The sequence below is a fragment of the Grampus griseus genome (assembly GCF_964374135.1).
Source record: "Grampus griseus genome assembly, chromosome: 2".
Classification (NCBI taxonomy): Eukaryota; Metazoa; Chordata; class Mammalia; order Artiodactyla; family Delphinidae; genus Grampus; species Grampus griseus.
Genome location: NC_139018.1, coordinates 143092783 through 143119594, shown reverse-complemented (window position 1 = coordinate 143119594; position 26812 = coordinate 143092783). Strand labels below are relative to the sequence as shown.

Below are 26812 nucleotides of genomic sequence, written 5' to 3'. Positions count from 1 at the left end.
CAAAAAAAAAAAAGAATGAATAATACCTTGAGATGATCTCAGAGTCTGGAAGAGCACTGGATCCTTGTTGATGTCCAGGAAATAGAAGGTCCATAGAACTTGTGCATTGCCTCTATTTTTGGAGCTTTTAGGGGCCATATACTTTTTTACATATATGTCTGATAGAAAATTGCTACTTAGATCTCATCTTCTGTTTATGGTAGTACATTTCCGTTCTTCCCTGTAGTAGCTGTCCAGTGAACAGATTCATACCACAGCCGTGCCAAAGTGAAGCACCTCCACTTTTCACAGCTCTCCAAGAGCTTGACGGTAGCCTGCTTAGATGCAACTCATTGAAACCATCAGCCAGTTCAGAGACTGGCTACATGGCAGAGGTTACACGTCTCATGTCTGAGACAGCTTTGGCTGGAGGACATAGAGTTGTGAAGTAGAAGGACTCGTCCATAAACTTTGTGCAGGCAGCAGAGAATCTATGGTCGGCATGTTCACAGTGAGATTACTGTTCCTGGAGCCATGGCCAGAAAAGGCTGAGCCGCTGAAATGTAGAGAACAGGGTGGCCGAGTGGTTGATCCGGCTGGTTCAATTTCTTTTGGATAAGGTCTAAAGTTTTTTTTTTTTTTTTTGTGGTACGCGGGCCTCTCACTGTTGTGGCCTCTCGCGTTGTGGAGCACAGGCTCCGGACGCGCAGGCTCAGCAGCCATGGCTCACGGGCCCAGCCGCTCCACGGCATGTGGGATCCTCCCGGACCGGGGCACGAACCCATGTCCCCTGCATCGGCAGGCGGACTCTCAACCACTGCGCCACCAGGGAAGCCCAGGGAAGCCCTCTAAAGTCTTTTAAGATTCCCTGTTCTGAATGTGGCGTTAACCATTTCCAGGTAATCTGGACAAAAAAAAAAAAAAGACTCCACTTCTATGATTCTTCTGCCATCAATTGGCTTTATATGTCAAGCAATTTCGAAATCATCTTCTGGACAGGGAGCTTTATAAAGAGGATTAAAAGAAAGAAATTTAACAATAAATATACTTTGTCGTAAGTCTTCTAATGTGACAATTGAAATAAATGTAAAATTAATCACTTGTTTCTGGTCTGAAGTAATACATGCTCATTATAGAATATATGAAAAATACAGAAAGTTGTAAAAGAGAAAATAAGTAGCTCTAATCCCATCACCCAAACACAATCCTGCTAATTCGTGAGAGCAGGACCTTGTCTTTCTCGAGTACCGCCATATCCTCATCCTCGGAATAGTGCCTCATACGTAGTAAATGCTTAGTAAAATATAGTGAATGAAAGAGTGTTACTATTTTGGTGTATTTATTTACAGTCCTTTTTCTAGGCCTGTTTTACATGATTGTAGTCAGACTCTATTCAGATCATAGTATCTTTTTTTTCTAACTTACCATGAGAATACAAGTATATCTATCTCCCAAAAGCTCTTTACAAACATTATTTTAAAAGATACTTAGTATTCTATGTTTTGTGTTTACCTCATTTACTTATTTATTTTCATCTTACTAGATATTTGGGGGGAAATACATTTCAATTGTACTTTGCAAATAAGTCTTCACTTCAAACAAGTAGATGTACTGGCTGTTTTATCAGTGAATCCAAAAGAGATACTGAAATAACATGTTATTATTTACTTTCATAGTCTCACTGGAGAACATGAAGAGGTGGGAATAATGCCAGAGGGCAGTCTTGATATTAGAATTAGGACATGACCTCGAGAAACTATTGGAGCTAAGAAATATCTTTTGACTACCATGTCGTATGAAACAGCTAATTCAAAGAACCAGCCATTTTGCTAAGTCCTAGAAATATGGAGTCTCAAGAATTCAACTGAACTAAACCACCTTCCATATAATCCCTGTTCTCTCCTTTAAAACATTTCCTGGGCTACCCTGGTTAGAGAAGATAATTTTGTTCAGGTTAATATAGCGCCATCTGCTGGTGAAAAGGAAAATGAATGTCTAGGAAGATGAGTTCTCTGATTTTAACATTGATGTGTACAAGAAATAAAAGGGAATTGATATGTGGTTTCTTGCAGGATCCCCTTGTGTCAGAACTGGATACAGTTTTAAAAAGAAAAAAAGGCTGTGAGTGGACTTCTGGCTCCAGACGGTTACAGAGTACACTTTATTAACTCCCCCACCTCTTAGAAATTTCTATCAAAAAACAAACAAACAAACAAAAACCTACCAATAGGGAGAAAAGCATGTCAGAACAGGAAGCCACGGAAAGGGGCCAACCACATTCTGGAACCCATGAGAACTTTCTGCATGACATAGTGCAGGTGAGACTGGATTGAGGGAAGGGCTTGTTAGCCTGCCGTTGACCACACGGGAGGGAAAGGCCTGGGGAATGAGTGGGACAGGGGCCAGCAGACCCCTCAACACCAGTACCTACCAGCTCACAATACCGGGGGCTGGAGGGGAGGATGGGTTACTTGGTGCTTAGTGAGAAGCAGCGGTAGATCCTCCCTCCTTCCACTCTGGGAAATGTACCAGGTGCTGGAAGTCGGCAGGCACTTGGCACACGAAATTAACCGGCACTGCCAAGGCTGGCTTTGAACAAGACGGACCTGTCAGAAAAGGGTGGCAGGTACCCCTAGCAAACCTCTACGCTAAAACACTAAATCGCGGGTAGCATTTGAGCCAATTAGAGTTTCTAGATAGGATAACCAATACCCCTAAACTCTATACTCAGCAAATCATTCAAGTGTGACGACCACAGGAAGACATTCTCAGACATGCAAATATTCAGAGAGCTTTCCATCTGCACAACTTTCCTGAGAACACACACACACATACACACACTCTCTCTTTCTCTCCTAAGGATTATGGTCGTGAGGAATAAAACCAACGTAACTCAAGAATTAAGTCAAGATCATTGTGGCTAATAAAGTTATGCAATAAAAAAAGATACAAAAAGTAGTTCTGGGAAGAGAAGTAAAATAATTAATACCATTATCCTGTTAACCTCTAGCCTTCTGTCCGTCTGTCCTCTGTTTCTAAAATACCAGGGTGAGGAGAGGGAAGTGCGTGAAAGTTGTTTCAGATTCTCATCTTACCTGAGGAAGGGTCATATGTTTTCTATTTCATCACTGACCCTGATAGAGAGATGAGTTCAAGTATGTGATTTAATACATATTGCTTATAGACTCAGTACAATGAGTTCCCAAATTATTAGTATAAAAAAGAAGCAGGGAAAATTGGATCAATATGGCAAGGTAGAAAACGAATAACAGAATGATAACCAAATTTAACTTAAGAATATTGATTTTTCAAGTCCTAAATGAAATTTTCACGGAGAGCAATCAGCAGTATAAGAAAATTGTAATACACTCAAGAATGCATGGATGGTTCAATATTAAGAAATCTCTTTATATAATATTCTTTGAATGACGGTTTCTAAGTGCCTATTATGTGCCAGAACGATGGAATTTACTTGATCATCTTCTCTAACACATTCCTCCCAGCCTCCCATTCACGTCAGTCTCTAGTTCTTTTCTTGGTAGCACTTATTATTCTCTGTCATTATCTTTCACCTTTATCTGTTTGCTTGTTTGCTCTCGGCCTTCCGTCACGAAAATGCCTTTTCTCAGTGCCCTTCTCTGTCTTGCTCACAGCTAAATCCCTAATGCCTAACAAAGAACCTGACATGTAACAGCTGACATAATCATTCAACATTTATTGCATTAGTTCAACATTTATGCAATCTCTATTCATTCTTTATTATAATTTGTATTCTTTGTCACATAAAGATATTATATTTTCATATTCTTTATTAACTGAATTAATATACCTATGAGTTAATGGATGACAGTAATTCTAAATCCCTGCTCTCATAGAGCCTGTAATTTAGGGAGGAGACAATCTGACAAGTACTTCCATGGTCAGTGTCGAAATCTCAGTTTTTCTGTTCTCACTAAGTTGCTGAATAAAAGATGGAAATTGTTTTGCAGGAAGCTTCTACACCTTCCTCTCGAGAAAAGTCTGGAAAACTGGATGCACAAAGTAGTAACTTCCTGTTTCCCAAAGCCTGTCACCAAAGGACACGCAGCAACTCAACCAGTAAGTGTGTCATTGAACCATCTTTAGGAGCAGGGCTTAGATGTTAATGAATATCGAGAACATGAGTGATGTTGGAGATTTGGAGGAGGGTGGGTCTCTGCTTGTCTAGATGGACTAGCCCAAGATGGTGGTCTGCTTGCCCCTCTGAGAGCACCCTTCACTGCGTGTGCATGTCCTGGCCAGCTAGAGCACCTCTGCCCTTGCTGACAGAGCTCTCTGTGGTTTAGTCAACTTCTCTTCTAGATGGACTTCAAGTGCCAAGTTGCGAAGACGTGACACAGAAGATAAAAGACGAGGGCTTTACCCCTGCTCTGTCATCTAAGATGCCCCTTGGTCTTTGGAAGGCCACTGTCTCTCTCAGGGCCTCTGTCACCTCATCTGGTATAGGATGGGAGCTGGGGCTGGAAGATGTCGTGATTCTCGGTTGTCGCAAAGAGAACGGTGCTAATGCAAAGTCAGGAAAATGTGAAGAATGCAGAAAAGCACAAAGAAATTAAAACAATGCCAAATGCTAATTAGAGGCAATCTATGTTAACATTGTCAATTATTTCCCTCCTATGCCTATATATGCCTATAGAAAACACACACACACACACACACCCTTGACCTCACGTCATTGGGAATTCTTTGGTAAACACTATTTTTAGTGGATATATAGTGTTTCATTATGTACATAATCTAGTTAGCTTGCTCCCTATTATTAGATAGGTAAGTTATTCTCAGCTTTTTGCTAACATAATCAACATTGCTGAGGTTGTCCATGAAATTTTGTTCGAGTTTACAGTGATTTTCTCAGGTGAAATATCCAAGGCAGTGGACTGATGTGTGGTTAGGAGCTCACACTTGGCAGCCAAGGCACTTGGATTTAGATCCTGCTTCCAGAAATAATTATCTCTGTGACCTTGGGCACATCCCTTAAATGCTCTAAGCCTCGTGTGATTCTGTTGTAGGATGGACCATCATTATAGTAATCATTTCCTATTTTTGGACTACTAGTTGCCCTTTTTTATCACTTCTTTTCCTTTAGCATAATATCCTAGAAATGGAGTTTCAAAAGGTAAATATACCTTAGATTTTTACCTGGGCTTCCAAATTTCCAGAGCTAATACTCTAATACATGTATACAAATACCAATTTCTTCAATCATAGCCCACACTGGATGATAATTTTAAAAATATTTGCCGTGCAGGTTTCTCTCTATTTCCCTCTTCCCCTTACCCATTGTCCGCTTTTTTGGTGGGGTGAGGGGGGGCTTGTTTTGCACCCAGGAGCAGCTTCACAATTTGTGGGGATCATTGTAAAATGAAAATGTGGGACTCCTGTTCAAGTATTATGAAGAATTTCAAAATGGCGACAGCAACAAATATTATGAAGAATTTCAAAATGGCGACAGCAGAGCATTAAACCAAGCTGCATACCTTCTAAGTCTGGGGCTCTGTGTGAATTCACAGGTCGCATGCCCGTGAAGCAGACCTGCTTGCAGCCCAGCCACTGACTCTTTCAGATGGCGTCATCCGGGTGCCCTGGCCCTCTGGTTTCTCATTGAGTGCAGACGATCAACGGGAGACTGGAGGGTGGGAGGGAGAACCGCTGGGGTGTTTCTCTGCTCCCTCTGCCTTGGTGGCTCTGACAGTGCCCTGGTCCCAGCACTCCCTGGCCTGGTGATGCTGTTTCCTCTCTGTGCCCCTTCAGGTCTGGAATGGTAACAGCTTCCAGCTCTTGGCAATTCCTAGGTACCTCAATAGGCCTTGTTGTTTTCTTAAGCCCCATCTACGCTTTGTCAATGGCCCCTTTATTCACTTTCTCAAAGTCCTACCTGAGTGTGCCTTTTGCTTTTGTCAAACCCTGACCGATTCATGCGCCTATGAAATCAGTGGAAAGAACACCTCTCTACACAGGTGCAGTTCAACGTTCCTTCATTTGTTTATTTCCCTTCTTTTGAGTGTGCCTATTTTTCTATGGGGAGGATCATTATTTTATGACTAATTTATGAAAAGTCTCTTGATAAAATTAGTATTGGGCTGCTGTATTTGCTGAACATACTTTCCTCAGTTGGTTATTTTTCTTTTAACGTAATTTTTCAGCATTAAGATGTTCTCATCTTTATCTAATCAAATTCATCAAATTTTCCTGTCTAACGTTAAAAGTGTCTTCCACATCCAGAGAACTATTAAATGTTTGGCTGTGTTTTCTTCTAGTTTTTTCTCATGTATACTTATTTACTTATTACACTCTGACACCTTTAAGTTGCTTCCAGCTTATCGACATTTACAAAATAATTATAGATACATGCTGTACACATTTCTTTTATCGTATTTGATTACATATTTAGGAGAGAATCATTGAAATTCTATAATATGAAGATTATTAAGTATACAACCACATCGATTAAATTATTTCTATGTAGCGTTGTTTTTTCTAGTTTTTTAAATGATTTGCCTTTTTTTTCCAACTTCCTCTATCTGTAATTTATTTTTGGTGTTTGCTATGAAGCAAGAATCTAGATAGATTTTTTTTCTAAGTGGCTGATTGCAGCATTACTCATTGGTAGTTTCTGCCCATCCTTTTATTTTACACTTTTTGTTTATTTTGTTTATCTCTTGCAAATGATATGCACTTAGATCTCAAAAGCAAATCTGGCAATCTTTTTAAAGAGAGAAGCTTAAGCCATTAACGTTAGTGTTATAATTAATATTTGATTTTACTCACGTTCTTTTTCATATTTATTTACTTATTTATTTGGTTGCACTGGGTCTTAAGTGGCAGCATGTGAACTCTTAGTTGCGGCACGCATGTGGGATCTAGTTCCCTGACCAGGGATCGAACCAGGGCTCCCTGCATTGGGAGCATGGAGTCCTATCCACTGCGCCATCAGGGAAGTCCCTCATGTTCTTTTTATACTTTCTGTTTTTATGATTACTTGTCATTTGTTTTCTGCCTCTTGCTCTGTGTGTGTGTGTGTGTGTGTGCGCGTGTGTTTAGTTTTTGCAGTGATTTGTAAGGTTTATTTAATTTTTCTTACCACTTCCAGTTTCCTTTAAGTTTAATCAATTAGGTTTAATTAATTAATAATACTTGAGACTATATTTTCCAAATTGTCCCCCTAATGGAAGATGGTGTTATTTACCTCTAGTCCCATTCCCATTTATTTTTCCATTTCATAATTCAATGTAAACTTAAATTAGAAACTCACGTTATTATTATATAATCTTCAAAATATATAGTCAAAATTTATTTTGGTTTTTGCATTAGATTTTATAACCACATTTTCAGTGAACTCACTCAGTGCTACATGTTAACTGATTTCAACTTCCCCCACTCAAGGTGATAATTTTGATGTATTTCCTTGCTGTTAGAGCACATCCAGTAATTTTTTGAAAGAGTAGGTGAGGGCTCAGACCAGTTAGTGCTTTCGAGAGACTGCTCGTCCTAACTCTGGGCCTATGTCCTTGCTGATTGGAACTCATAGTGGGAGCAGGAACCACAGAAAGCCCGAGTTTTTTTTTTTTTTTTTTTGTCTGGATCAGTGAGGGTAGAAGCGGAGTTAGCCTGGCCTGTTCCCCCTGTGCTTGTCCATGGCTCTAGATGCTTCTGTCCTGTGGACCGATCCCAGTCGGCCACGCGTTTGCTTATCCTTATTCCCTCTGAACCCAAACGGTACACCGCTGCCCTTCTTCAGACGGCAGTCACCTTGCACTGCTGTGGGCGGAGAGAATGGGAGACTCGTTTTGGTTTCCTCACGATGAAGTAAGGAGCTCAACTCCCTCAAGTTTCCTCAAAAGCTGGACGCATCGCCTGGGGAGCCTGATAAACACACAGAACCCCCGCCCCCACCCCCACCTCCGCCCCAGACCCCATCCATGCAGACATGGATTCAATAGGTCTGGGTGGGGCGTTGAAATTTGCCCCACTTATGATACACACCCAGGTAAACATGATGCCCAGACAGATTTAGGACCATCTGTAGCCCCTCCTCCCAGCCCCACTCCAGGATTCTTGGTCCCTCTTCCTGGGGCGTGGTTTTCTGAACCTCCTGGCTTCCTCTCTCTCCTGGCCCCTCTGGGGTCAGAGGGTCTCTGTGAGTCGGGGAGAACCAGCTCCTTGTGTGGAGACGGCTGCTGGGAGCAGCTGTCCTGGCCGGGAAACATTGCCCCAGCCACTTGGAGTGCCAGTGGACCAGGACATCTCCTTTCTCCCCCAGGCCTTTGTCCCTTCCTCCTCTTCCCTTAGGGATCTCACATCTCCAGGAATGCCCATTCTGTCCCATGTTCTCAGCCCACCCCGGGCAGTGGCTTCCTTTCTTCAGCCTAAGTCTTTACCATCCTAAGAATGAAAGCAAACCAAAAGCTCTGCTCCCACGTCCCTTCTTCGCTCTGAACCACCACCCATCTCGTGTCTTTCTCTTGGGAGATTTCCCACCAAAGCCTTGTCCACTCACTTGAGTGGAGGGACCCTAGGAAAATCGGCCCCTCTCTGCGTGCTTGCTGCCCAGTGCCGTGGCCACTGTTCACATCTCGAGCACTTGGAGTGTGGCTCGTCCAAATGCTCAGAGTGCAAAAGATGCGCCCACCTCAAAGACTAAGCACAAAACCAAAAAAAGGATGCAAAATACTTCATTAATAACTTTATGTATTATATGTTAAAATGACAGGGTTTAGGTCTATGGGACTAAATACAATACACGATTAATATTAACCTCACTTTTTCTTTTGACTGGTTTTTAATGTGGCTACTAGAAAATTTCAAATTCCATATGTGACTTGTATTATATTTCAATTGAGAAGCACTGATCTAGACAGTGAGGGGCCATAGCAGAGAATCTCTGCAGCTTTTTCCAGCTGGAAGAGGTAGAGTTCCCGGTTGGGTGAAAGGAAGTCTGGGGTTCCCCCAAAAGAAAAAGAAGATGATGGCTTTGCATTTTCTTAGATCCCCAAAGAATCAAGAGTTGACCCTGCCTGCCTGTGTTAGGGGTGTGTATGTGCCTGTGTGTGAATGTGCGTGTGCGTGTATGTAAGAAGCAGTCAGGTGCTGTCGGGAGGTTGGACGTTGCCATGGCAGATCCCACAGGCTCCTGCCCGGTCTCTCCTCTGGCTCCACATGTCTGGGGGCATTCCTCCTCTCCCTCCTCTCCCTCCTCTCCCTCCTCTGCCTCCTGGGTCGAGACTGAAAACCCCCTGGCAGCAGGCACTGGAGTTGACAGAGCATTGCGGTTTCCTGAGAGCCCAGCATGCTGCTTGACATGTAGATGTCTTGCCAACTGTCTCGAGTTGAGCTGAGGCGAGATGGAAGTGACAGTCCCACCTGCACCCTGCGGTGCAGACAGCATGAATGGAGCTAATGCTGCCTACGTCTTCATTGGCCCCCACTCTGCATCCTGCACCCAGCACTGGGTGCTCCTCATGGCCGCTGGCTCATGAGGGCTGGCCGTTGGCCGGGGCTGACGTTGTTCTCCCTTGAGCTTTGCTTTCTGACAGCACAAATGATCTCTTCCTTTTTTTCCTCTCCTGGGTTAGGTGTTAATCCCTACTGCACAGGAGAGATTGATTTTCCAATGACCAAGAAATCGGCGGCTTCCACAGACAGGCAGCCTTATTCCCTCTGTAGCAACAGGAAGTCTCTCTCTCAACAACTGGACTGTGCAGCGGGAAAGGCTGTGGTAAGAACGAAGGCAGGGGACCCTGGAGAGCAGGGAGAGAAGGGAGGGGTCCAGACTCAGCGGCGGCTGAAGAGACCTTCTTAGTGGTTTGACGTCCACAGAATTACAGAGGGGAGGGGCTGGCTTCGTGAGTGTGGGCACCTCCAGGCAAAGAACCACATTAGGAATGGTCACCTGTGAGTGCCAGGCACTTGTGACCGCGGCTGCTTTGATGCTATGAGGAGCTAATGTGCAGAGAACATTCCACCCATGCAGACCCTGAACGGGCACTTTATGTGGGTCCCTTTATTTCATCTGCACAGCGACCCTAGGAGGTGGGCGAGGGAAGTGAGGACAAGTTAAGGGAGGCATGTGAATTCACATTGCTAATAAGAGTCCGCGCTGGGACTCGAAGTCAGAGCTTCAGGATTCCAGAACCTGTGCTTTTAGCCCCTGTGATGTAGTGAGTTGCTTTACACATTTTGCCTCTACAGTAAGTCCCCTACACACGAACGAGTTCTGTTCCGAGAGCGTGTTCGTAAATCCAATTTGTTCGTAAGTCCAAGAGTTAGCCTAGGTCCCCAACTAACACAGTCGGCTCTCTAGTACTGCACTGGAACAGGTTTATAGTACTTTTCACACAAACAATACATAAAAAAACAAACACAAAAAACAAAGGAAACATTTTTAATCTTACTGTACTGTACCTTGAAAAGTACAGTAGCACAGTACAACAGCTGGCATCCAGGGGCTGGCATGGAGTGAACAGGCAAGAAGAGTTACTGACTGGAGGAGGGAGAGGAGGTGGGAGATGCTAGAGCTGAAGGATCGTCAGCAACAGGAGACGGAGGGCGAGCTGCGATGTCACTCACGCCTGACGTGGATGGCCCACACATTTGCATCTTGGAAAGTTTGCAACTTGAAAGTTCGTATGTAGGGGACTTACTGTAATTCCTGAGCTTAGAAAGGAGGGTAACATCAGCCCCATTGTACAGCGAGGAAGCAGAGGCTTGGCAAGGGGAGTAGCGGTCTGAATTCACACATCTTGAAAACCTAAGCGTCCAGCATTGAGACCAAGCCCTCACCAGTACGTTCCCTTCCCACTATGGGGCACGAGGTTGCAGTCTGGGAGCCAAGCAGGTGTGAAGCACAGGGTCCCCTCACTTGTCACCCCAGCCAGCCTGTTGTGTCCCTGAGCCCCGGCCGAGGCACAAGGCACCCGCAGTGCCTCCTGCTGCCACCTGTGAGCATACAGCACCCTCCGTCTGCAGCACCCTGTCCCCTTCCCTCACCTCTAGCCTGCAAACCCTACCCCATCCTTCAAAACCCTTCCTAGCACTACTTCCGCTGTGAGCTCTCCTGAGTCCTCCAAGTGCTTGACCCTTATATGTTTCCTGACGCCCATCGTAATGTGTCTGGGCTTCTCTTACAGACTCACCCAACGTGCCTTGTTGGTGTCATTACTTATGTTAGGGTCTTAGCCCCCCTGTAGGGTCCATAGTCAAGTGATGTTTGATGTTTGATTCTCCCCACATGGTACACGTCAGATGCTTGAAGATTTCATTTCTCTCTTCCATTCCCTTCCCTGAGCTATTATGCTTTTCGCTTACCAGCAGGAATCATCGGTGTTCCAGTGTTAGAAAAAGACAGCTTCCGAAGTGACAGGCGACTTTACAGATAAGGAACCCGAGGCACAGAGGGGTCAAGTCAGTTCCCCAAGGTCACCAGCTGATAGTTGGAGAGCCAGGCAGCCGGGCTCCCAAGTCTGAGACCTAACCACCATGCTCCTTTGCCCCTCCCCGCGGCACTTCCTGTGGGGCGCAGGGCGTGTGTCTGTTTGGCACCCCTGCTCCTATGCAAGTGGGTAATCCCCTGTCTGCCTCCCCCTGGAATTTACATTCTGAGTTTTCACATCTTTGGGTTCCTGACCCTTTGCCCACCACCCTGTGCCTGGCACTAAATGGGGTCTCCGTAAATGTGGCTTGGATTTTGTTGAGGGTGTCCTTGGCCGTTGGCTTCCCAACCTGGGCTAGGGACTCCGGTTATGGGACTCGTTGTCCTGGGGCAGCGTGGTCTGTGTCGTGACCTGGGACCCACTCCCGTGACAAGCCTTAGTGAGTCTCTGGCTGCTGGTCCACAGGGAGATCAGGCTCCTGGGGCCACCAAAACAGCCCCCCTCCACCAGACGCCCACCCACACCCCATTCACCATGCTCTGGCTGCTATGCTGTGGACCCTCAGGAGAGAGGGGATCGGGGTCCTCTCCTCGGCTGGGCCTTCCCTGTCCCCGTTCCCAGCAAGGTGTGTGCTGCCGTCCTGTTGACTCATCCTCTCCCCACCCTGGTCCCTCGTTCCAGGGTCCGTCAAGGCCAATACGGTCGCTCAGCACAGCTCAGCTCATGCAGCCCTTGGGGGGCCTCCAGGCATCCGTCATCTCCAACATCGTGCTGATGAAGGGCCAGGCCAAGGTGAGCAAGGACTGTGGCCAACAGAAGTTACTGGGTCGACACGGGTTCCTGAGGAGCTGTCATGTCACGAGAAGGGTGGAGAGAGGGGCTGGTGATTCTGGCTCAGAACATGAGTGTTCGGATGCTCTCGTGCCGGCACAGGGAGGGGCAGTCAAGGTTGCTCTGCACTGTGCGGGTCACAGGAAGATGCCCAGTTTTTCCCTGGCATAGTACTTTCCAGAAGTTAGTTTTACCTGATGATTGAATTCAAAACATCATCATAGTCAGTTCAGGCTGCTATAGCAAAAATACCAGACTGGGCGGCTTAAACAGCAGGTATTTATTTCTCACGGTTCTGGAGGCTGGGGGTCCAAGTTGAAGGTGCCGGCAGATGCCACATATGTTGAGGACTCCTCTCCTGATTCACGGATGCCTCATTCTCTCTGTGTCCACACATGGTGGAAGGAGCAAGGGAGTTCTCTGGGGTCTCTTTTACGAGAGCACTAATCCCATTCATGAGGGATCCACCATTTTTCCTTTGTTTTTTTGGACCAAGGCAGTATTTTTCTTTAGAATAAATATATTTTGTAAACAAAGCAAGTACATATATAAACAAATTAGCCTTTATTTTCTTTTGTTTTTGCCTTTATTTTATTTTACTTATTTTTTTATTGAAGTATAGTTGATGTACAATATTATATAAGTTTCAGGTGTACAACATAGTGACTCACAATTTTGAAAGGTTATATTCCATTTATAGTTATTGTAAAATATTGGCTATATTCCCTGTGCTGTAAAATATTTCCTTGTAGCTTATTTATTTTATACATAGTAGTTTGTACCTCTTCATCTTCTATCCCTACCTGCCCCTGCCCGCTTCAGGAGTACTCCCCCTTTATGGCCTAGTTACTTCCCAAAGGCTCCCCCTAACATATTAATTTGGGATAGGGGCATAAACATTCAGTCCGTGTGTCTTCCCCAAATTCAGATATTCAGACAGATTTTTGCCCCACAATTGAGAAATATCTAAAGGGGGACACAAAAGCAGTGGTAATTGTGGGACATCCCAAATGCTCCTTGGCATTGCTTCCAGAACATGCCATCCCATACATGGAGTTGACGTGGGCACTGAAGAACTTCTGAAATAGACATGGCAGCTGCTGCAAAGTTCTCAGGCCAGCCAAGGGAACCGAGATGCTTAAATGATGGAAGGGTAGGTTTCTACCCACCTCATATGATTTTGGTGTGTGGTGTGAGGGAAGATCTGTTCACCGATATGGTCTTCCTGCAGGAGGGCCCCATATGTCTGGAGTCCTTCCCTCCACCCCCATCCATCCTGTCTCCTGGGAGCTCAGCAGAGATAAATGAGGAGAAACAAGTGGGAAGTACTGAGATGATTGTTCCTCTAATCACAAGGGGGTCACTCTCGCCAGTGCTGATTTTCTCCAGACAGCCCCTCTTTCTGATTTCTAAATCACAATGCTTGTCCCCCCTTGAATTTAGGTCGAAGCATTTTTAACACGGTTGACTTTTAGACGGTTTGCAATGCTCAAAAGGAGGCAGAATGGAAAAAAGCACCAACACCCGTGCAAAGATGATCAACAGGGGTGTCAGTCATCTCGGTGTGCATAGACTGTACAGTCAGTAAATAGATTTTGTGGGCAGATGTGTCACTGGGTGGATTGAACTGCCCTCGATGGACAGCCCTAAGGTGTTTGGTGTCGGAAGCCTGGAGTACAGAGCAGGGGCGATGGGTTAGAAATACGGTGGATCTCCCACTGTCCTCCTGATACACCTCCACACCGAAGACCTCATCATTAACGGATAAGTAGAAGGAGGAAGAAGCAGAGCTAGAAGGTTCCACCAGTGCCTGAGGTAGCCAAAAACAATAAAACCAGCGACCAAAACCCAGGTATTGTGCTAAGGGCTTTGAAAGGATCATTCCTTTAATTCTCACAAAACCCTATTGTTATCTCCTGTTAATAGGTGAGGAGACTGGGGATCTGGGACTTACAGGACTGGCCCAAGGTCACTTGGTTAGTGAGCAGTTGACTCAAGACTTTCTGAGCCCTGGATCTTGTTCTTAACCACTACAGCATCCGGCCTCACCAGGGTGGGTGAAAGTTTGGGTCTAGAGCAATTATTTCAGCCAGGAAGAAGTTGGGAGCGCATACAGGGAGCCCGGAAGCTGCCCTACCTCTCATTTTCCTAGCCCCATGCTACTCCTGGACACCGTTGCTCTTTCCCATCCTGGAACACCCACGCCTTCACCAGAAGCTCACACCAGCGCTTTGTCCACACAGCTTTCCTGCCTGTCCCCTGCTCGCCAGGCTCCCTTAGGGTCTTGAAGGTGGCTGCCTGGCCTGCCGCCTCTGTGATGCTGGGGCGGTGCACACACTCGTCTCCAAGCAGCTGCTGACCTCGGAGAAACTGCCCAGGAGCAGTGATGCTGTTACTTGGCAGCCATCACTTGGAGGGGTCTTCCTGGGAGCCAAGTTGCTTGCTGCTTCCTGGCACGCTTGCAAGCTGAATCCAAAGGCCGGGCCTCCAGCTGGCTTTCGTGCCTTCTGTCTATAACATATGTTTCCCGAGCACCTGCGTCCAGAGAGCAGACACTGACAAATAAGGTGCGTTCCCCACCTCCGGGGAGCTCACAGTCTCCGGAGGAATCCATTGCGACCCAAGCTAAGCCTGCTTGAGACGAAGGGTGCTCTCAGTCATCAACCGAATAAAGCAGGCTGTGTGTGCACCTCCTTCGCTGCTCTCTGGGTCTGCCTAGGTGGTTGTCCTGACTCACTGCAGGTCTACAGGCCAAGCTAGACCCGCCCGCCTTTCTCTTCCTGCCGTCTGTCGACCTCACGTCTTCCTCTTGCTTCCCCGGCCTCTGGCCTCCTCTCTGCTGCCACCTGGCAGCTCCTGACCTCGTGGTACTGCAGGGGCAGGAGGGAGAGCACAGGACTGTAGTAAATTCCTTGAGAAGGGGAGGGGTGGGAGGTAGAACAGAAGGGGAGTGAACAGCTTTTGGTAGGAGAAGAGATGCTTCCTCCATTGTCAGCTGCTGCTTTTATGATTACTGGTGTTGGTGTGTTAGTTGTGGCTGCTGGATGTCTTAGTTAATATTCAAACACAACGCTATGAGTTTGGTGATGTCAGCATCATTTTCCAAGGGGGTAAATTGAAGCTCAGAGACAGGAAGTGATCCGCCCAGAATTGCTAGTCAGAGGGGCAGAGCCAGGGTACTTGCTAGTCTCCATTCAGACGCCCCCTGTGTGGGGAACATCAGACTCGTGAGAAAGCCCCAGACACGACACAGCCCAGCGTGGCCTTGAACTTACCACTTTTCCCATTCCTCTGTTAGGTCCTCTAAGACCAAGGGCACCCCGCTCCTCCCTGAGTCCTCTGTTCAGGGCTGGGGCGGGGCCTCAGGACAAGGCAGCCCAGTGAATGGCATGGAACATTCCGAAATCTGACCTTCTCCTCTTCTTTCCCAGGGCCTGGGCTTCAGCATCGTTGGAGGAAAGGACAGCATTTATGGCCCCATTGGAATTTACGTTAAAACCATCTTTGCGGGGGGAGCCGCGGCCGCCGATGGAAGGCTACAGGAAGGTAGATTTCCCGGCCTTCACTAGGTGACGTTGGTGGAATCAAAAGCAGAATCACTAGGCTACCAGTAGAAGCTACTGGGAAAGTGAAATGTGTCTTGAGCCTTCAGAATCCAGCTTGCATGGATTCGGGGGTCTGCGGGCCCCGATGGCTCCGTCAGGCCTGGCACATTGGCTGGGTGTGTTTGCACACTCAGTCTCGGTCCTGTTACTGGCCTGGGGCAGAATAGCCCTTCCATCCCTCTTGCGCGTTTGCTTGTCAAGGCCCCTCTGCGTTGCTGGCAGCCATGGACATCCCCTTTCTTTCGTTTTCTCTGCCCTCCTCTGCCCACAGGCACGGGGAACCAGGCCCAGGGCTTCCAGTGAGTCCTCTGTGAGCCTGCCCCGTGCTGGCCTCTAGGAATACAGAGGATTATCAGACAGGTTTCCTCTACTGAGGAGCTCAGAATCTGCCCAGCTGCCGCCCCTCCCCTTCTGCCCACCCTACTCCCATCCACTACCTCCCTCCAGCTTTTTCATCTCTTCCAGGGAGGGAAGCCCCTGGCCATCCTGAGAGGAAGGGGCCCAGGGCGCTGAGGTGTCCTCTGAGTGCCCCTCCCTATCCCCTTGTCCTGGAGGGGAGGGTTTTCTCCCCACCCCCAATCCTACCCCCCAGTCACGTGTAGGCTTGGCCCCAGGAGATCTCCAGGTTCTAACTGGGAGGCAAAATTCCGGGGCAGGTAGTCAGGGAGCAGAGGGAAGATGCTGCAGGCCTGACGCTGGGCTACACGTGGATCTTTAAAGAGAAGCGATTTCAAAACCTTCTTACCTTCTCTGTCAGGCCAGTTTCTGTAAACTCTGCTGCGAGCCAAACCACCTTTAATAACCTAACTTGTTCAGGGCAGGGTTGACCAGCCACAGCCCGCAGGCCACAGCTGGCCCACTGCCTATTTCTATAAGGCTCACGAACGAAGAAGAGTTTTCATGTCTCTTAAACGGCTGAAAAAAAGTCAAAAGAAGTTTGGATTCTTTTGTGAAAATTAAATTCAAATTTCAGCCTCCTTAGAAAAGCTTTATTGGTACACCGCCATGCTCGCTCACTGACCTCTCGTCTGTGGTTGCTTTTGTGCAGTGTTGAGTAGTTTCGACAGAGAGCATGTGGCCTGCGAAGCTTAAAATATTTACTATCTGGCTCTTTATAGAGAAAGTTTGCCAACTCTAACATTATGCGTATGGATTTTATTGTAGGGGCAGTGGGGAGCATTTGAAGCTTTTTATAATTTGGGAGGGACCAGCTAGGACCAGGGTTTTTAAGTTGATTCAGGAAGCCGAGTGTAAGATGAAGTGGGCTGGCTAGACACCAGAAGCAGTAAAACCAGTTCAGAGGCTATTGTAAGAGCCAGGCTCCAGCTCTTAAGGGTCTGCCCTGAGGCTGTAACCCTGGGAGGAGAAAGATGCTGATGGGGGAAACAAGGGCTTCTGTGGAGGTGGCAAATGAGATCAGAGAACACGTGAAGCCGTCTGATCTTAGTAAACTAGAGAACGATGATGAATTATATATAACAGGAGGTGGAGGAAGGGTAGCAAAAGAAGGCAAACGAGGGTATTCAGGTTTGAGCCGCAGAGCGGAGTGAGGTCTCCAGGTGAGCACTAGGTGGCGCTGTCCAGCAGGCGAATGAAAATTTGGGTTCCAGTTCAGGAAGGGAATAAGGGTTGAATGTAGATTTTTAGGGTCATTTGGAAAATAGCTGAAGTTATAGAGTGGATGCAGGAAGCAGGGAAGAGAGGAGAGAGAAGAGGGCCGAGGCAAGGCTTGAGGGGGATAGCTAAATCAAGAGGCATGCAGAGGAGTCATTGAGAGAAAGGAAGGAAAGTGGGATCAGAATCTTGAGATGGGCCGGTCTGCTTCCTTATCTTCTGTACTTTTCTGTGTTTGACTAAAAGGTGGAGGAGGAATTGAAGTGGCCAGAAGAGAGAAGCCTGCCCAAGCCAAGCTTCATTCTTTTTCTTTCTGGGTATTTGTCTCGCTTAGTTAATAGTGATCGTAAGAATTCGGTGAAAAGGACGCTCAGCTAGTCGGCAGTCCTTGATTCTAGCCTCAAATAATTGACCAAATTGCCTTTTGTAACTTCTTTCAAAAGTGAAGTTTTAGAATACGCCCTTGAATTCCCCAGGAGATATGTCAGTTGCAACAAAAGTTTGGTGTCAAGATCAAGGCTAAGAATGTTTTATTTGTATTCCCTTTGCAAACAAATGATTGTGTAAGATTTATAAGGCAAAACCGAGGCTATTCACCTTCCACCAGATATGGCCAAATAAGGCTAAGGACTCTCTGGAGGGCCCAGAGTATGTGGCCCCCTTGGGATGGACATTCTAATAACCTGAAGACAAGTTCAGCCTCTTGTGTCATAAAGAATGGACGTTTCTGAAGTGTGTTCTTTGTAGATCCTGCCTTCAGCAAGTACTTAGTTATATTTTGATTATTTTTAATTTGTCAGTTGTCACACCTCAACTTGGAATCTCATAAGGACAAGGACCGAGCCTTTTATTTTTCTTGTCTAGTTTTAGCAACGTAACAGATGAAGCTGGTTTGAATATGCTTCCCACCCCTTTATTGTCATAGACACAAGTTGGCTAAAACAGCACATCGGAACTCTAAAGAAAGAAATGGAAACACCCAGCATCTAAGAAACAAAGAAACCGCTTTAAATCTAAGCGTGACATTCCGAGGCATTGATGACGTGATAGCACAGGGAGCTGCTTACTGGGCCTAAGGCCCAGGGGCTGGGATTCGATGCCCACACAGGGGCAGGAGAGGTGGTCTTGGGCCCTGGGAACCTCTGAGAACCTGTAGAAAGCCTTCATACTAAAGAGCTGCCCTCATGAAAGGCCAGCAAGCCCAGGGAAGCAACAAGGAAACGTAATTTTGTCCTTGGCCCTTGGGTGGGGAAAAGACATCTCACTCGAGAAAATGAAGAGGCAAACCCGTGTCAGGGTGAGTGTGCAACCCCAGCCGTCAGCCCTTGCAGCTCAGGACCCCCAAGCTGAGGAGCTAACGTTACTGCTGGGCCTGAACCAGTCCTGAGACCTCGGGGTGCCTGCTGGAAATAAAGGAAAAAAATAAAAGTAGCCACATGAGAGGTGTGGGAATTCCACAGAAAAACAAGCTCCCCTTAAAAATGAGTTGAGGGCTTCCCTGGTGGTGCAGTGGTTGACAGTCCGCCTGCCGATGCAGGGGACACGGGTTCGTGCCCCGGTCTGGGAAGATACCACATGCCGCGGAGCGGCTGGGCCCGTGAGCCATGGCCGCTGAGCCTGCGCGTCCGGAGCCTGTGCTCCGCAACGGGAGAGGCCACAGCAGTGAGAGGCCCGCGTACCACAAAAAAAAAAGAGTTGAAAATAAAGATTACAATTGTTCAGCCAGAAAAAGGAATGAAATCCTGCCATTTGGGACAACATGGATGGACCTTGAAGGCATTATACTGAGTGAAATAAGTCAGAAGAGAAAGACAAACACCATACAATCACACTTATATATGGAATCTAACAAAACAAAAGACCTAACTCATAGCTATAGAGAACAGATGGGTGGTTGCCAGAATTGGGGGGGGGGGGAGGGTGAATTGGGCGAAGGCGATCAAAAGGTATAAATGTCCAGTTATAAAATAAATAAATCTTGGGTGACTCTAGTTAGTAATACTGTATTGTATGTTTGAAAGTTGCTAAGAGAGTAGAGCTTTTCTTTTTTTTAAATTTTGTTGAAGTGTAGTTGATTTACAGTGTTGTGCTAATTTCTGCTGTACAGAAAAGTGACTCAGTTCTACACATATATATTCTTTTTCATATTCTTTTCCATTCTCGTTTATCACAGGATATTGAATATAGTTCCCTGTGCTATACAGGAGGACCTTGCTGTTTATCCATCCTATATATACTAGTTTGCATCGGCTAATCCAAAGTTCCCAATCCACTTGGGCAACCACAAGTCTGTTAAAAGAGTAGCTCTTGAAAGTTCTCATCACAAGGAAAAAAAACTTGTAACCAGGTGTGGTGACTAATATTAACTAGACTTATTGTGGTGATCATTTCTCAACATATAAGATCTTTAAAAAGATAAGAGAAGGAATAGAAAAACAATAAGGAAACAACAGAACACAATGAAAAAATAGATGGATGTGAAAAAAATAACTTTTAGAAATTAAAAAAAAGCAAAGTCATTGAAAGAAAAAAGAAAAACCTCAACGGATGGGTTAAACAGTAGATAAATGCAGCTGTAAGGAGAATTTGTGATCTGGAAATTATCCAGTAGGCCACATAGAACAATAGAGAAGCAAAAGAGGAGCCCTAGAGAAACATGCAGAATAGGTTGAGATGGTCCAAAATAATCTAATGAGAACTCTAGAAAGAAAGAATAGAGTGAAAGAGGGAAAGCGATAGGCGATGAGATCGTGGTTAAGAATTTTCCAGAATTATCCGGAATTTTCCAGAATTATGCAAACTTCAGTATGAGGTAGCACCCTAATACATCCTAGTGAAGCTTCAGACTATCAAAGACAAAAAGTATATATATATTAAAAACAACCAGAGAAAAATGATGGATTCTCTACCGTGGGACCATAATTAACTGACAGCAGATTCACCCAATAGCACGCAGGCCAGAAACCCGTGTAAAAAATAATGTTTGCATCTGAATTTCCCAGCACAGTGTTGAATACAGAGACAGTGCTCTTTGTTTATGTATTGAATAGATGGAATGAATGGGAGAAAGTGGTTTTCCATCCCCATAAAAATGGATCTCTGGATACAGAAAAAATTCTTCTCTTAGGTATAGGAGGAAAAAGCTCTAAGTCCTAACTTTTTACCATATGAACTTTGGACTTCCCTGAGCTCACTTTCCTCTTCTGTAACTTGGGACCTACACTGCATTCTGGAAACATCACATCCAACCCACATTTACTGGGCACTGTGGAGGCCTCACCCAGAATTGGCCCTGGGGATGACAGCATCTGATGTAACAAGGCCCCTTCCCCAGGGAGAGACTTTCACAGTTCATCGATGACCACCGGGGTGGCAAGGGCTGTGAGAGTGGTAGGTTCTGGGTGCCACGAGAGTGCAAAGTCAGCAGAGACCAAGAGGTTAAGAGGTGGTAGGTGAAGAAGGTAGGAGATGTACATTTTAGTTCAGACGATGGCACGGAAGCAAGCATGGGACTGCACAGACCACTGTGGGAAAGGCAGGTGTGCGGCATCAGGAAATGGTCCAGGGGAGCGAATGGCATGAGGGGCTGAGAGGCAGGAGAGAAAGAGGTGAAACCCAGAGGTGGGCAGGGAGCCGATTGGGCCAGGCCTTGTGTGCCTGGCTAAGGACCCTGGATCTCACCCTGGAAAGTAAGCAGTACCAGAGAAGGCCCGGCACTGCTGCCTTGCCCACCTCCCAGGGGGAGAGGTGCTGCCCACCTCCCAGGGGGAGAGCCCTGAATGAGGAGGTGTTCTCTGTGATGCTTTGTACATCTCACAGAAACCTGGACGGGGGGTGGGGGCACTAGAGTTTAAGGGATAACGCCTCCTGATTGGGCAAAACTCTTCTCAGCTACAATTTCTCCCTCTCCCAACAGGTGATGAAATTCTGGAACTCAACGGGGAATCGATGGCTGGACTCACACATCAGGATGCTTTGCAGAAGTTCAAGGTGACTGTTTATTATCAATATATGGCCAAACTCTGGGGCCTTCAGACAAAGGAGTCAAGCTCCCAGCATCACCCTCCTTCCTTCAAACCTACAAATTCCAAATGTGGGCTCCTTTACGTGGGGCACCTCGCTGACACTGATCTAGGCACATTGTTCAGAAAAGGCCTTACTCTGAAAATAATAGTGTAATCAGGACTGTTGTCGGGGGCTGCATCAACTATTTGAGGTTTATAGAACGGTTTTATTTTATTTTATTTTTTTTATTGGAGTGTAATTGCTTCACCATGTTGTGTTAGTTTCTCCTGTACACCGAAGTGAATCAGCTATATGTATACGTCTATCCCCTCCCTCTTGGACCTCCCTCCCACCTCCCCCCCATCCCACCCATCTAGGTCATCACAGAGCACCAAGCTGAGCTCCCTGTGCTATATAGCAGGTTCCCACTAGCTATCTGTTTTACACATGGTAGTGTATATATGTCAATCCTAATCTCCTAATTCATCTCCTCCCTCCCCTTCCCCGCTCGTGTCCGCATGTCCGTTCTCTATGTCTGCATCTCTATTCCTGCCCTACAGATAGGTTCGTCGGTATCATTTTTCTAGCTTCCACATATATGTGTTAATGTACGAAATTTGTTTTTCTCTTTCTGACTTACTTCACTCTGTATGACAGACTCTAGGTCCATCCACATCTCTACAAATGACCCAGTTTTGTTCCTTTTCATGGCTGAGTAATATTCCACTGTATATATGTACCACATCATTATCCATTCCTCTGTCATTGGACATTTAGGTTGTTTCCATGTCCTGGCTATTCTAAATAGTGCTGCATTGAACACTGGGGTACACATGTCCTTTTGAATTATGGTTTTCTCAGGGTGTAACGTTCTATGTATTTATATTACAATCTTTAAAGTTTCGAAGACAGTCACTGAAAGATATTTTTTGAGTCTCCATCTAGTTAGTTCACTTCAAGACTCCATCTCTTTGGCATATATATGTATATACTTCGTATATAAGATGTCATATCCGTATCCAGACATACTAATATATGTCATGTATATGTATACACACATTGCTGTATCTCACACACACACACACACACACCCGCATGTGGCCACATTTCTTTAAAAAACATTCTACTATTGTTCCCCACAAAGACCCGGGCTCTTGCCCTTGGCCCGAGCTGCTGCTGGAAGCCGTGGCCCTCTCTCTTTCCTTCCAGCAAGCCAAAAAGGGGCTCCTCGCCCTCACGGTGAGGACCCGCCTGACGGCCCCCCACTCCCTGAGCAGCCGCCTGTCCCCCCCACTGTGCCGCTCCCTGAGCTCCAGCACCTGTGTCACCAAGGACTGCAACTCCTTCATCCTGGAAAGCCCTGAAGCGCCCGCCAGCAGCGCCAAGCCCAACTACAGGATCCTGGTGGAGGTGTCCCTGAAGAAGGGTAGGCTGGCCTCCTGGGGGCCCCGCTGTCCTCCCCCGCCCTCTGCCTGGGCCTCCCTCCGCTGAGCTATCTCCCAGACTTTCTTTGGCTGGAAACAGGCCCGGACACTGTCCTTTGGCAGATTTTATGGCTGTTGTTTAGCCCCAAGGTCTAGGGCTCTGTTTGTTAACAGAAGCCCGGGACACACCATCCGAATTCAGTCAACATGTCCCAGTGCAGTGGATAAAATAAAACAGAAGGAAGCAAACACAAATCACACACACACACACACACACACACACACGACCAGGAGTTGTAGCTCCCCAGCTAATCTGCTAAGAGACCTTGGGCAGGTCACTTGCCCTCTCTGGGACCCTTATTTTCTCACTTGTGCCAGAAAATTGAGATCCTCTCAAGCTCAGACATTTGGGGATCAGCATCTAGTCCCTTCACACATACACCCCCGCCAAGGGTGGATGCTAACTGCAGGGCCCCCCCTGCCAGATTACAGCTAGGCTGAGACCTGGAGAATGAAGAGGAGGCAGCTCCCGCAAAGGGACCAGCTCAGCTTGTAGGGACAGAGGGAAAGCCAGTGTGGCTGCAGTGAGGTGGGTAGCCTGAGAAGTGGTGTTGGAGCACCTGGCGGAGGCAAAGAGAGAGACCCTGTGGGGCTTTTCTGCTAGATTCTCTTCTAATTGCAATTGGGAGTCCTTGAGGGATTTCTAAGCACAGGCATAATCAGCTTATGCTTTAAAAGAAACATCTCCTAGGCATCTCTGTAGAGAATGGCCTATAATGTGACAAAAATGGAGGCTTGGGAACCGGTTGCAGCCGTTGGATCAGAGAGGATGAGAACGGTAGGTGAAGACGGGTGGGTGGCTTTGAGATCTGTTGTAGAAGAGGAATGAGGAATGAAGAGGGTAGACGGCAGGCAGCCTGAGGACTCAGACACCCCTGAGCCCCCAAGCCTGGCATGAATACTAGGCACAGGTCAGTACGTGCTGGCGCACGCCAGCAGCTGTGTCCAGGACTCGCGGTGTGAGTTCACTGAGCAGGCGCAGGACATGGGGAAGACACGGCTCTCTTCCTTCCCCTGGTGGGCTCCGTGGTCCCTGGCCTTGGGGTGGTGTTTCCTCTGATCACTGGCATCAGAAATACCATAGGCAGGGTTTTTGTTGGATTGCCATATGTATATGACACAGCTTCTTAATCTCTACCCCCGGAGATTTCCCTTCCACAGTATTAGAAGAGAGGCCCAGGGATCTATAACTTTTATATAAGTACCCCAGGCAATTCTGATGCCTGCAGGGCTTAAGAACTCTCACTCTGGTCAGGAAACCTGATCTCGGCAAAGGGCTCTGACCTTTGTTTGTGGGCCATATCACAGCCAAAATTCTTCATCCATCCAACAGGGTTGCTAACAGTTGCCCATGGCAACCCTCCTGGGACGTTGGGAGGACCAGCATCAGAGGTGAAAATACCCACAACCATGCTTTGTAAACCACAAGAAGGTCTTTCTCCTACTCCCTGGCCACTCCATCGGGTCCTTCTTACCGGCTACCCCTCATTCTCCAGTCCTTTTGATGCTGGCCAGCCCCCGGCCCTCCTCTCCCACACACCTGGGGGACCCATCCAGCCCCATGGTGCTAACACCACCACCTCCACGTTGATACTTTCAAACTTCCACCCAGCCTTCTCTGCTGGGCTCCTGATTCATCTACCCAACTATCTACTCCCCATGCCTCCTTGGCTACTTCATAGGCATCTCAGGAGTGACTGGGGCAAAACTGCACACCGGGTCGCCATCCTCATGATTCCGGTCCCCCATAGGCGTCCTGTTTTGGTAAACCGAATCATCACCCACCCAGTTATTCAAGCCAAAAAGTCTCAGAGTTCTTCAAGCTAAAAGAATCTCTACGAGTTATCTTCATTTTAATTTATGAAGTCCCCATATTGAATCCATCAGCAAGTCTGTCTTCAAGATGCGTTCTGTGTATAACCATCTCTCTCCCATTTCACTAGCGGTAAAGTCCAAGTCACCACTGCTGGGTGAAGAGTAGCCTCCTAACTGATCTCCTTGTTCCCATTCTTGCTTGACCCTTCATAGCTCTTTCTTTTCCCAGCAGCCGGTCATATTGGGGAAAATAGAACTTAGCCCATGTCACTTCCTGCTCGTAACTTTCCTATGGCATTTCTTCTCAGTGGAGAATAGAGTCCTTTCACTGACACATCCTTGTTGACAAGGTTCCACTTAAGCTGGCCCTTGCCTCCCTGTCCTGAATCCTCTCATACCACTCTCCCCGTGATGGGCTACGTTCCGGCCACACTGGCCTCCTTTTTGGTCCTGCAGCATGGCCCGCTTCCTTTCACCTTGGGCCTTTGCATTAGCTGTTACCTCTTTTGGGAATGATCTGCCCCCATCCCTGGTTCCTTCTTGTCATTCGTATTTTAGCCTAAATGTTGCCCTCTCTGAGCCCTGAAGAGGTCATCCTCTTGTGTTCTAGTGCATTCCCTATTAATTCTCTGCCTAACACTTATCACCCCCCTGACAACTTCCTTCCTCCTTCCTTCTTTCCCTCCCTCCCTCCTTCCTTCCCTTTCTCCCTCCCTTTTCCTTTTGTTCCTTCCTCCCTCCCTCCCTCCTGCTCTCTCTCCCTTCCTTCCTTCTTTCCTTCCCTTTCCTTACTTGACCTTAGCATCCTCATCTACCTTGGTCACTAGTTGCTGACCCTAGAGCAGTGCCTACTCACAGTGATGTTCCATAAGCATGGGTGGAATGAATGCATTAATGAACAGGAGACACCAACTAACCCAGGACAGGTTTGGCACCTAATAGACTAGTGCATCCCTGGGAAAGCTCAGTCACCAGTGCCCCACCCCCATCCTGTTCTGCCTTCCAGAGGCCGGCGTGGGGCTGGGAATCGGCCTGTGCAGCGTCCCCTATTTCCAGTGTATCTCTGGCATTTTCATTCACACGCTTTCTCCGGGATCCGTGGCGCATCTGGACGGACGACTCCGGTATGTCCTGATTTCTGTTTTTGAAGAGACCCCTGATTTACAAAGGAGGGAAGGAATTCCTTAGCGCATCAGGAGACTGACTGGGAGATGAGATATTTAGAATGATCCAGGGATAGCTCAGAGCCTTTGTCCTCAAAGTGTGGTCCCTGGACCAGCGGCATTGAAATCACTTGGGAGTTCCTTAGAAGTGCAGAATCCCAGGGCCCTTCCCAACCCACTGAATCAGGACCTGCATCTTAACTAGATCCCCGGGAATTTGTATGCACGTTGCAGTGTAAGAGGCCAATTCTCAGAGAATATCAGTCCAAGACAGAAAACATGAAGTTAAACATACTTTAATTCAGATGTAAATAATACAGACTGTAGAGTGACATAAAGAGGAGCTTCAAGGAGGTTTACCTGTGGAGTCAGTCTGTATGGAAAAAGAAGCTTACTCAGCAAATCAGTAGTATTAACTCCATATCTTGTAGCATAAACAGAATATTTTCGGGCATTCCACGTGTATCTTTTTCCGAATAACTTCTAAGAGAAGTAAAAATCTAAATTTTATTTTCAAAAAGGGATCTGAGTTTGGTCATTACATTTTATTCCAGTTTACCTTGGTACAGTACTGTATACTCAGTCCAACACTCATGCGCGGTATAGCTTCTCTCCTATAGCGTAAGAAGATACATGCTATATATTTATGTGTATCCCAGATCGTATATCTTCATGTATATCTTCTCTACTGGGCTTAGGTTTTGCTGAATCAGGGGAGTTTTGCCGTATGTTAAAATGTTTTCCTATCATTGTAGTATTGGGGCTGGCTAAAAAGTTCGGTGGGGTTTTCCCATAAGACGTTATGGAAAAACCCGAACGAACTTTTTGGCCAAGCCCATATATGCGCGCCCTGCTTAGGGTGGTATCTTGATGGAGCTTCTGAATTAGAGGTGGGCCTGCTGCTGTCA

The 26812-nt window shown here is 46.8% G+C and overlaps 1 protein-coding gene across 3 annotated transcripts in view; it reads left to right on the top strand.

Moving 5' to 3' along the window:
- Positions 1–26812, top strand: part of IL16 (interleukin 16) — a gene marked incomplete at its 5' end in the record, with an annotated part of 116217 nt that overhangs the window by 65897 nt on the left and 23508 nt on the right. For all 3 annotated transcript variants that reach the window (XM_082649020.1, XM_082649018.1, XM_082649019.1), the window contains 7 exons: positions 3969–4077; positions 9591–9733; positions 12069–12179; positions 15650–15764; positions 21354–21427; positions 22652–22868; positions 25748–25865. In XM_082649020.1, the coding sequence (XP_082505146.1) occupies positions 3969–4077; positions 9591–9733; positions 12069–12179; positions 15650–15764; positions 21354–21427; positions 22652–22868; positions 25748–25865 (887 nt within the window). The remainder of the gene's footprint in view (positions 1–3968; positions 4078–9590; positions 9734–12068; positions 12180–15649; positions 15765–21353; positions 21428–22651; positions 22869–25747; positions 25866–26812) is intronic.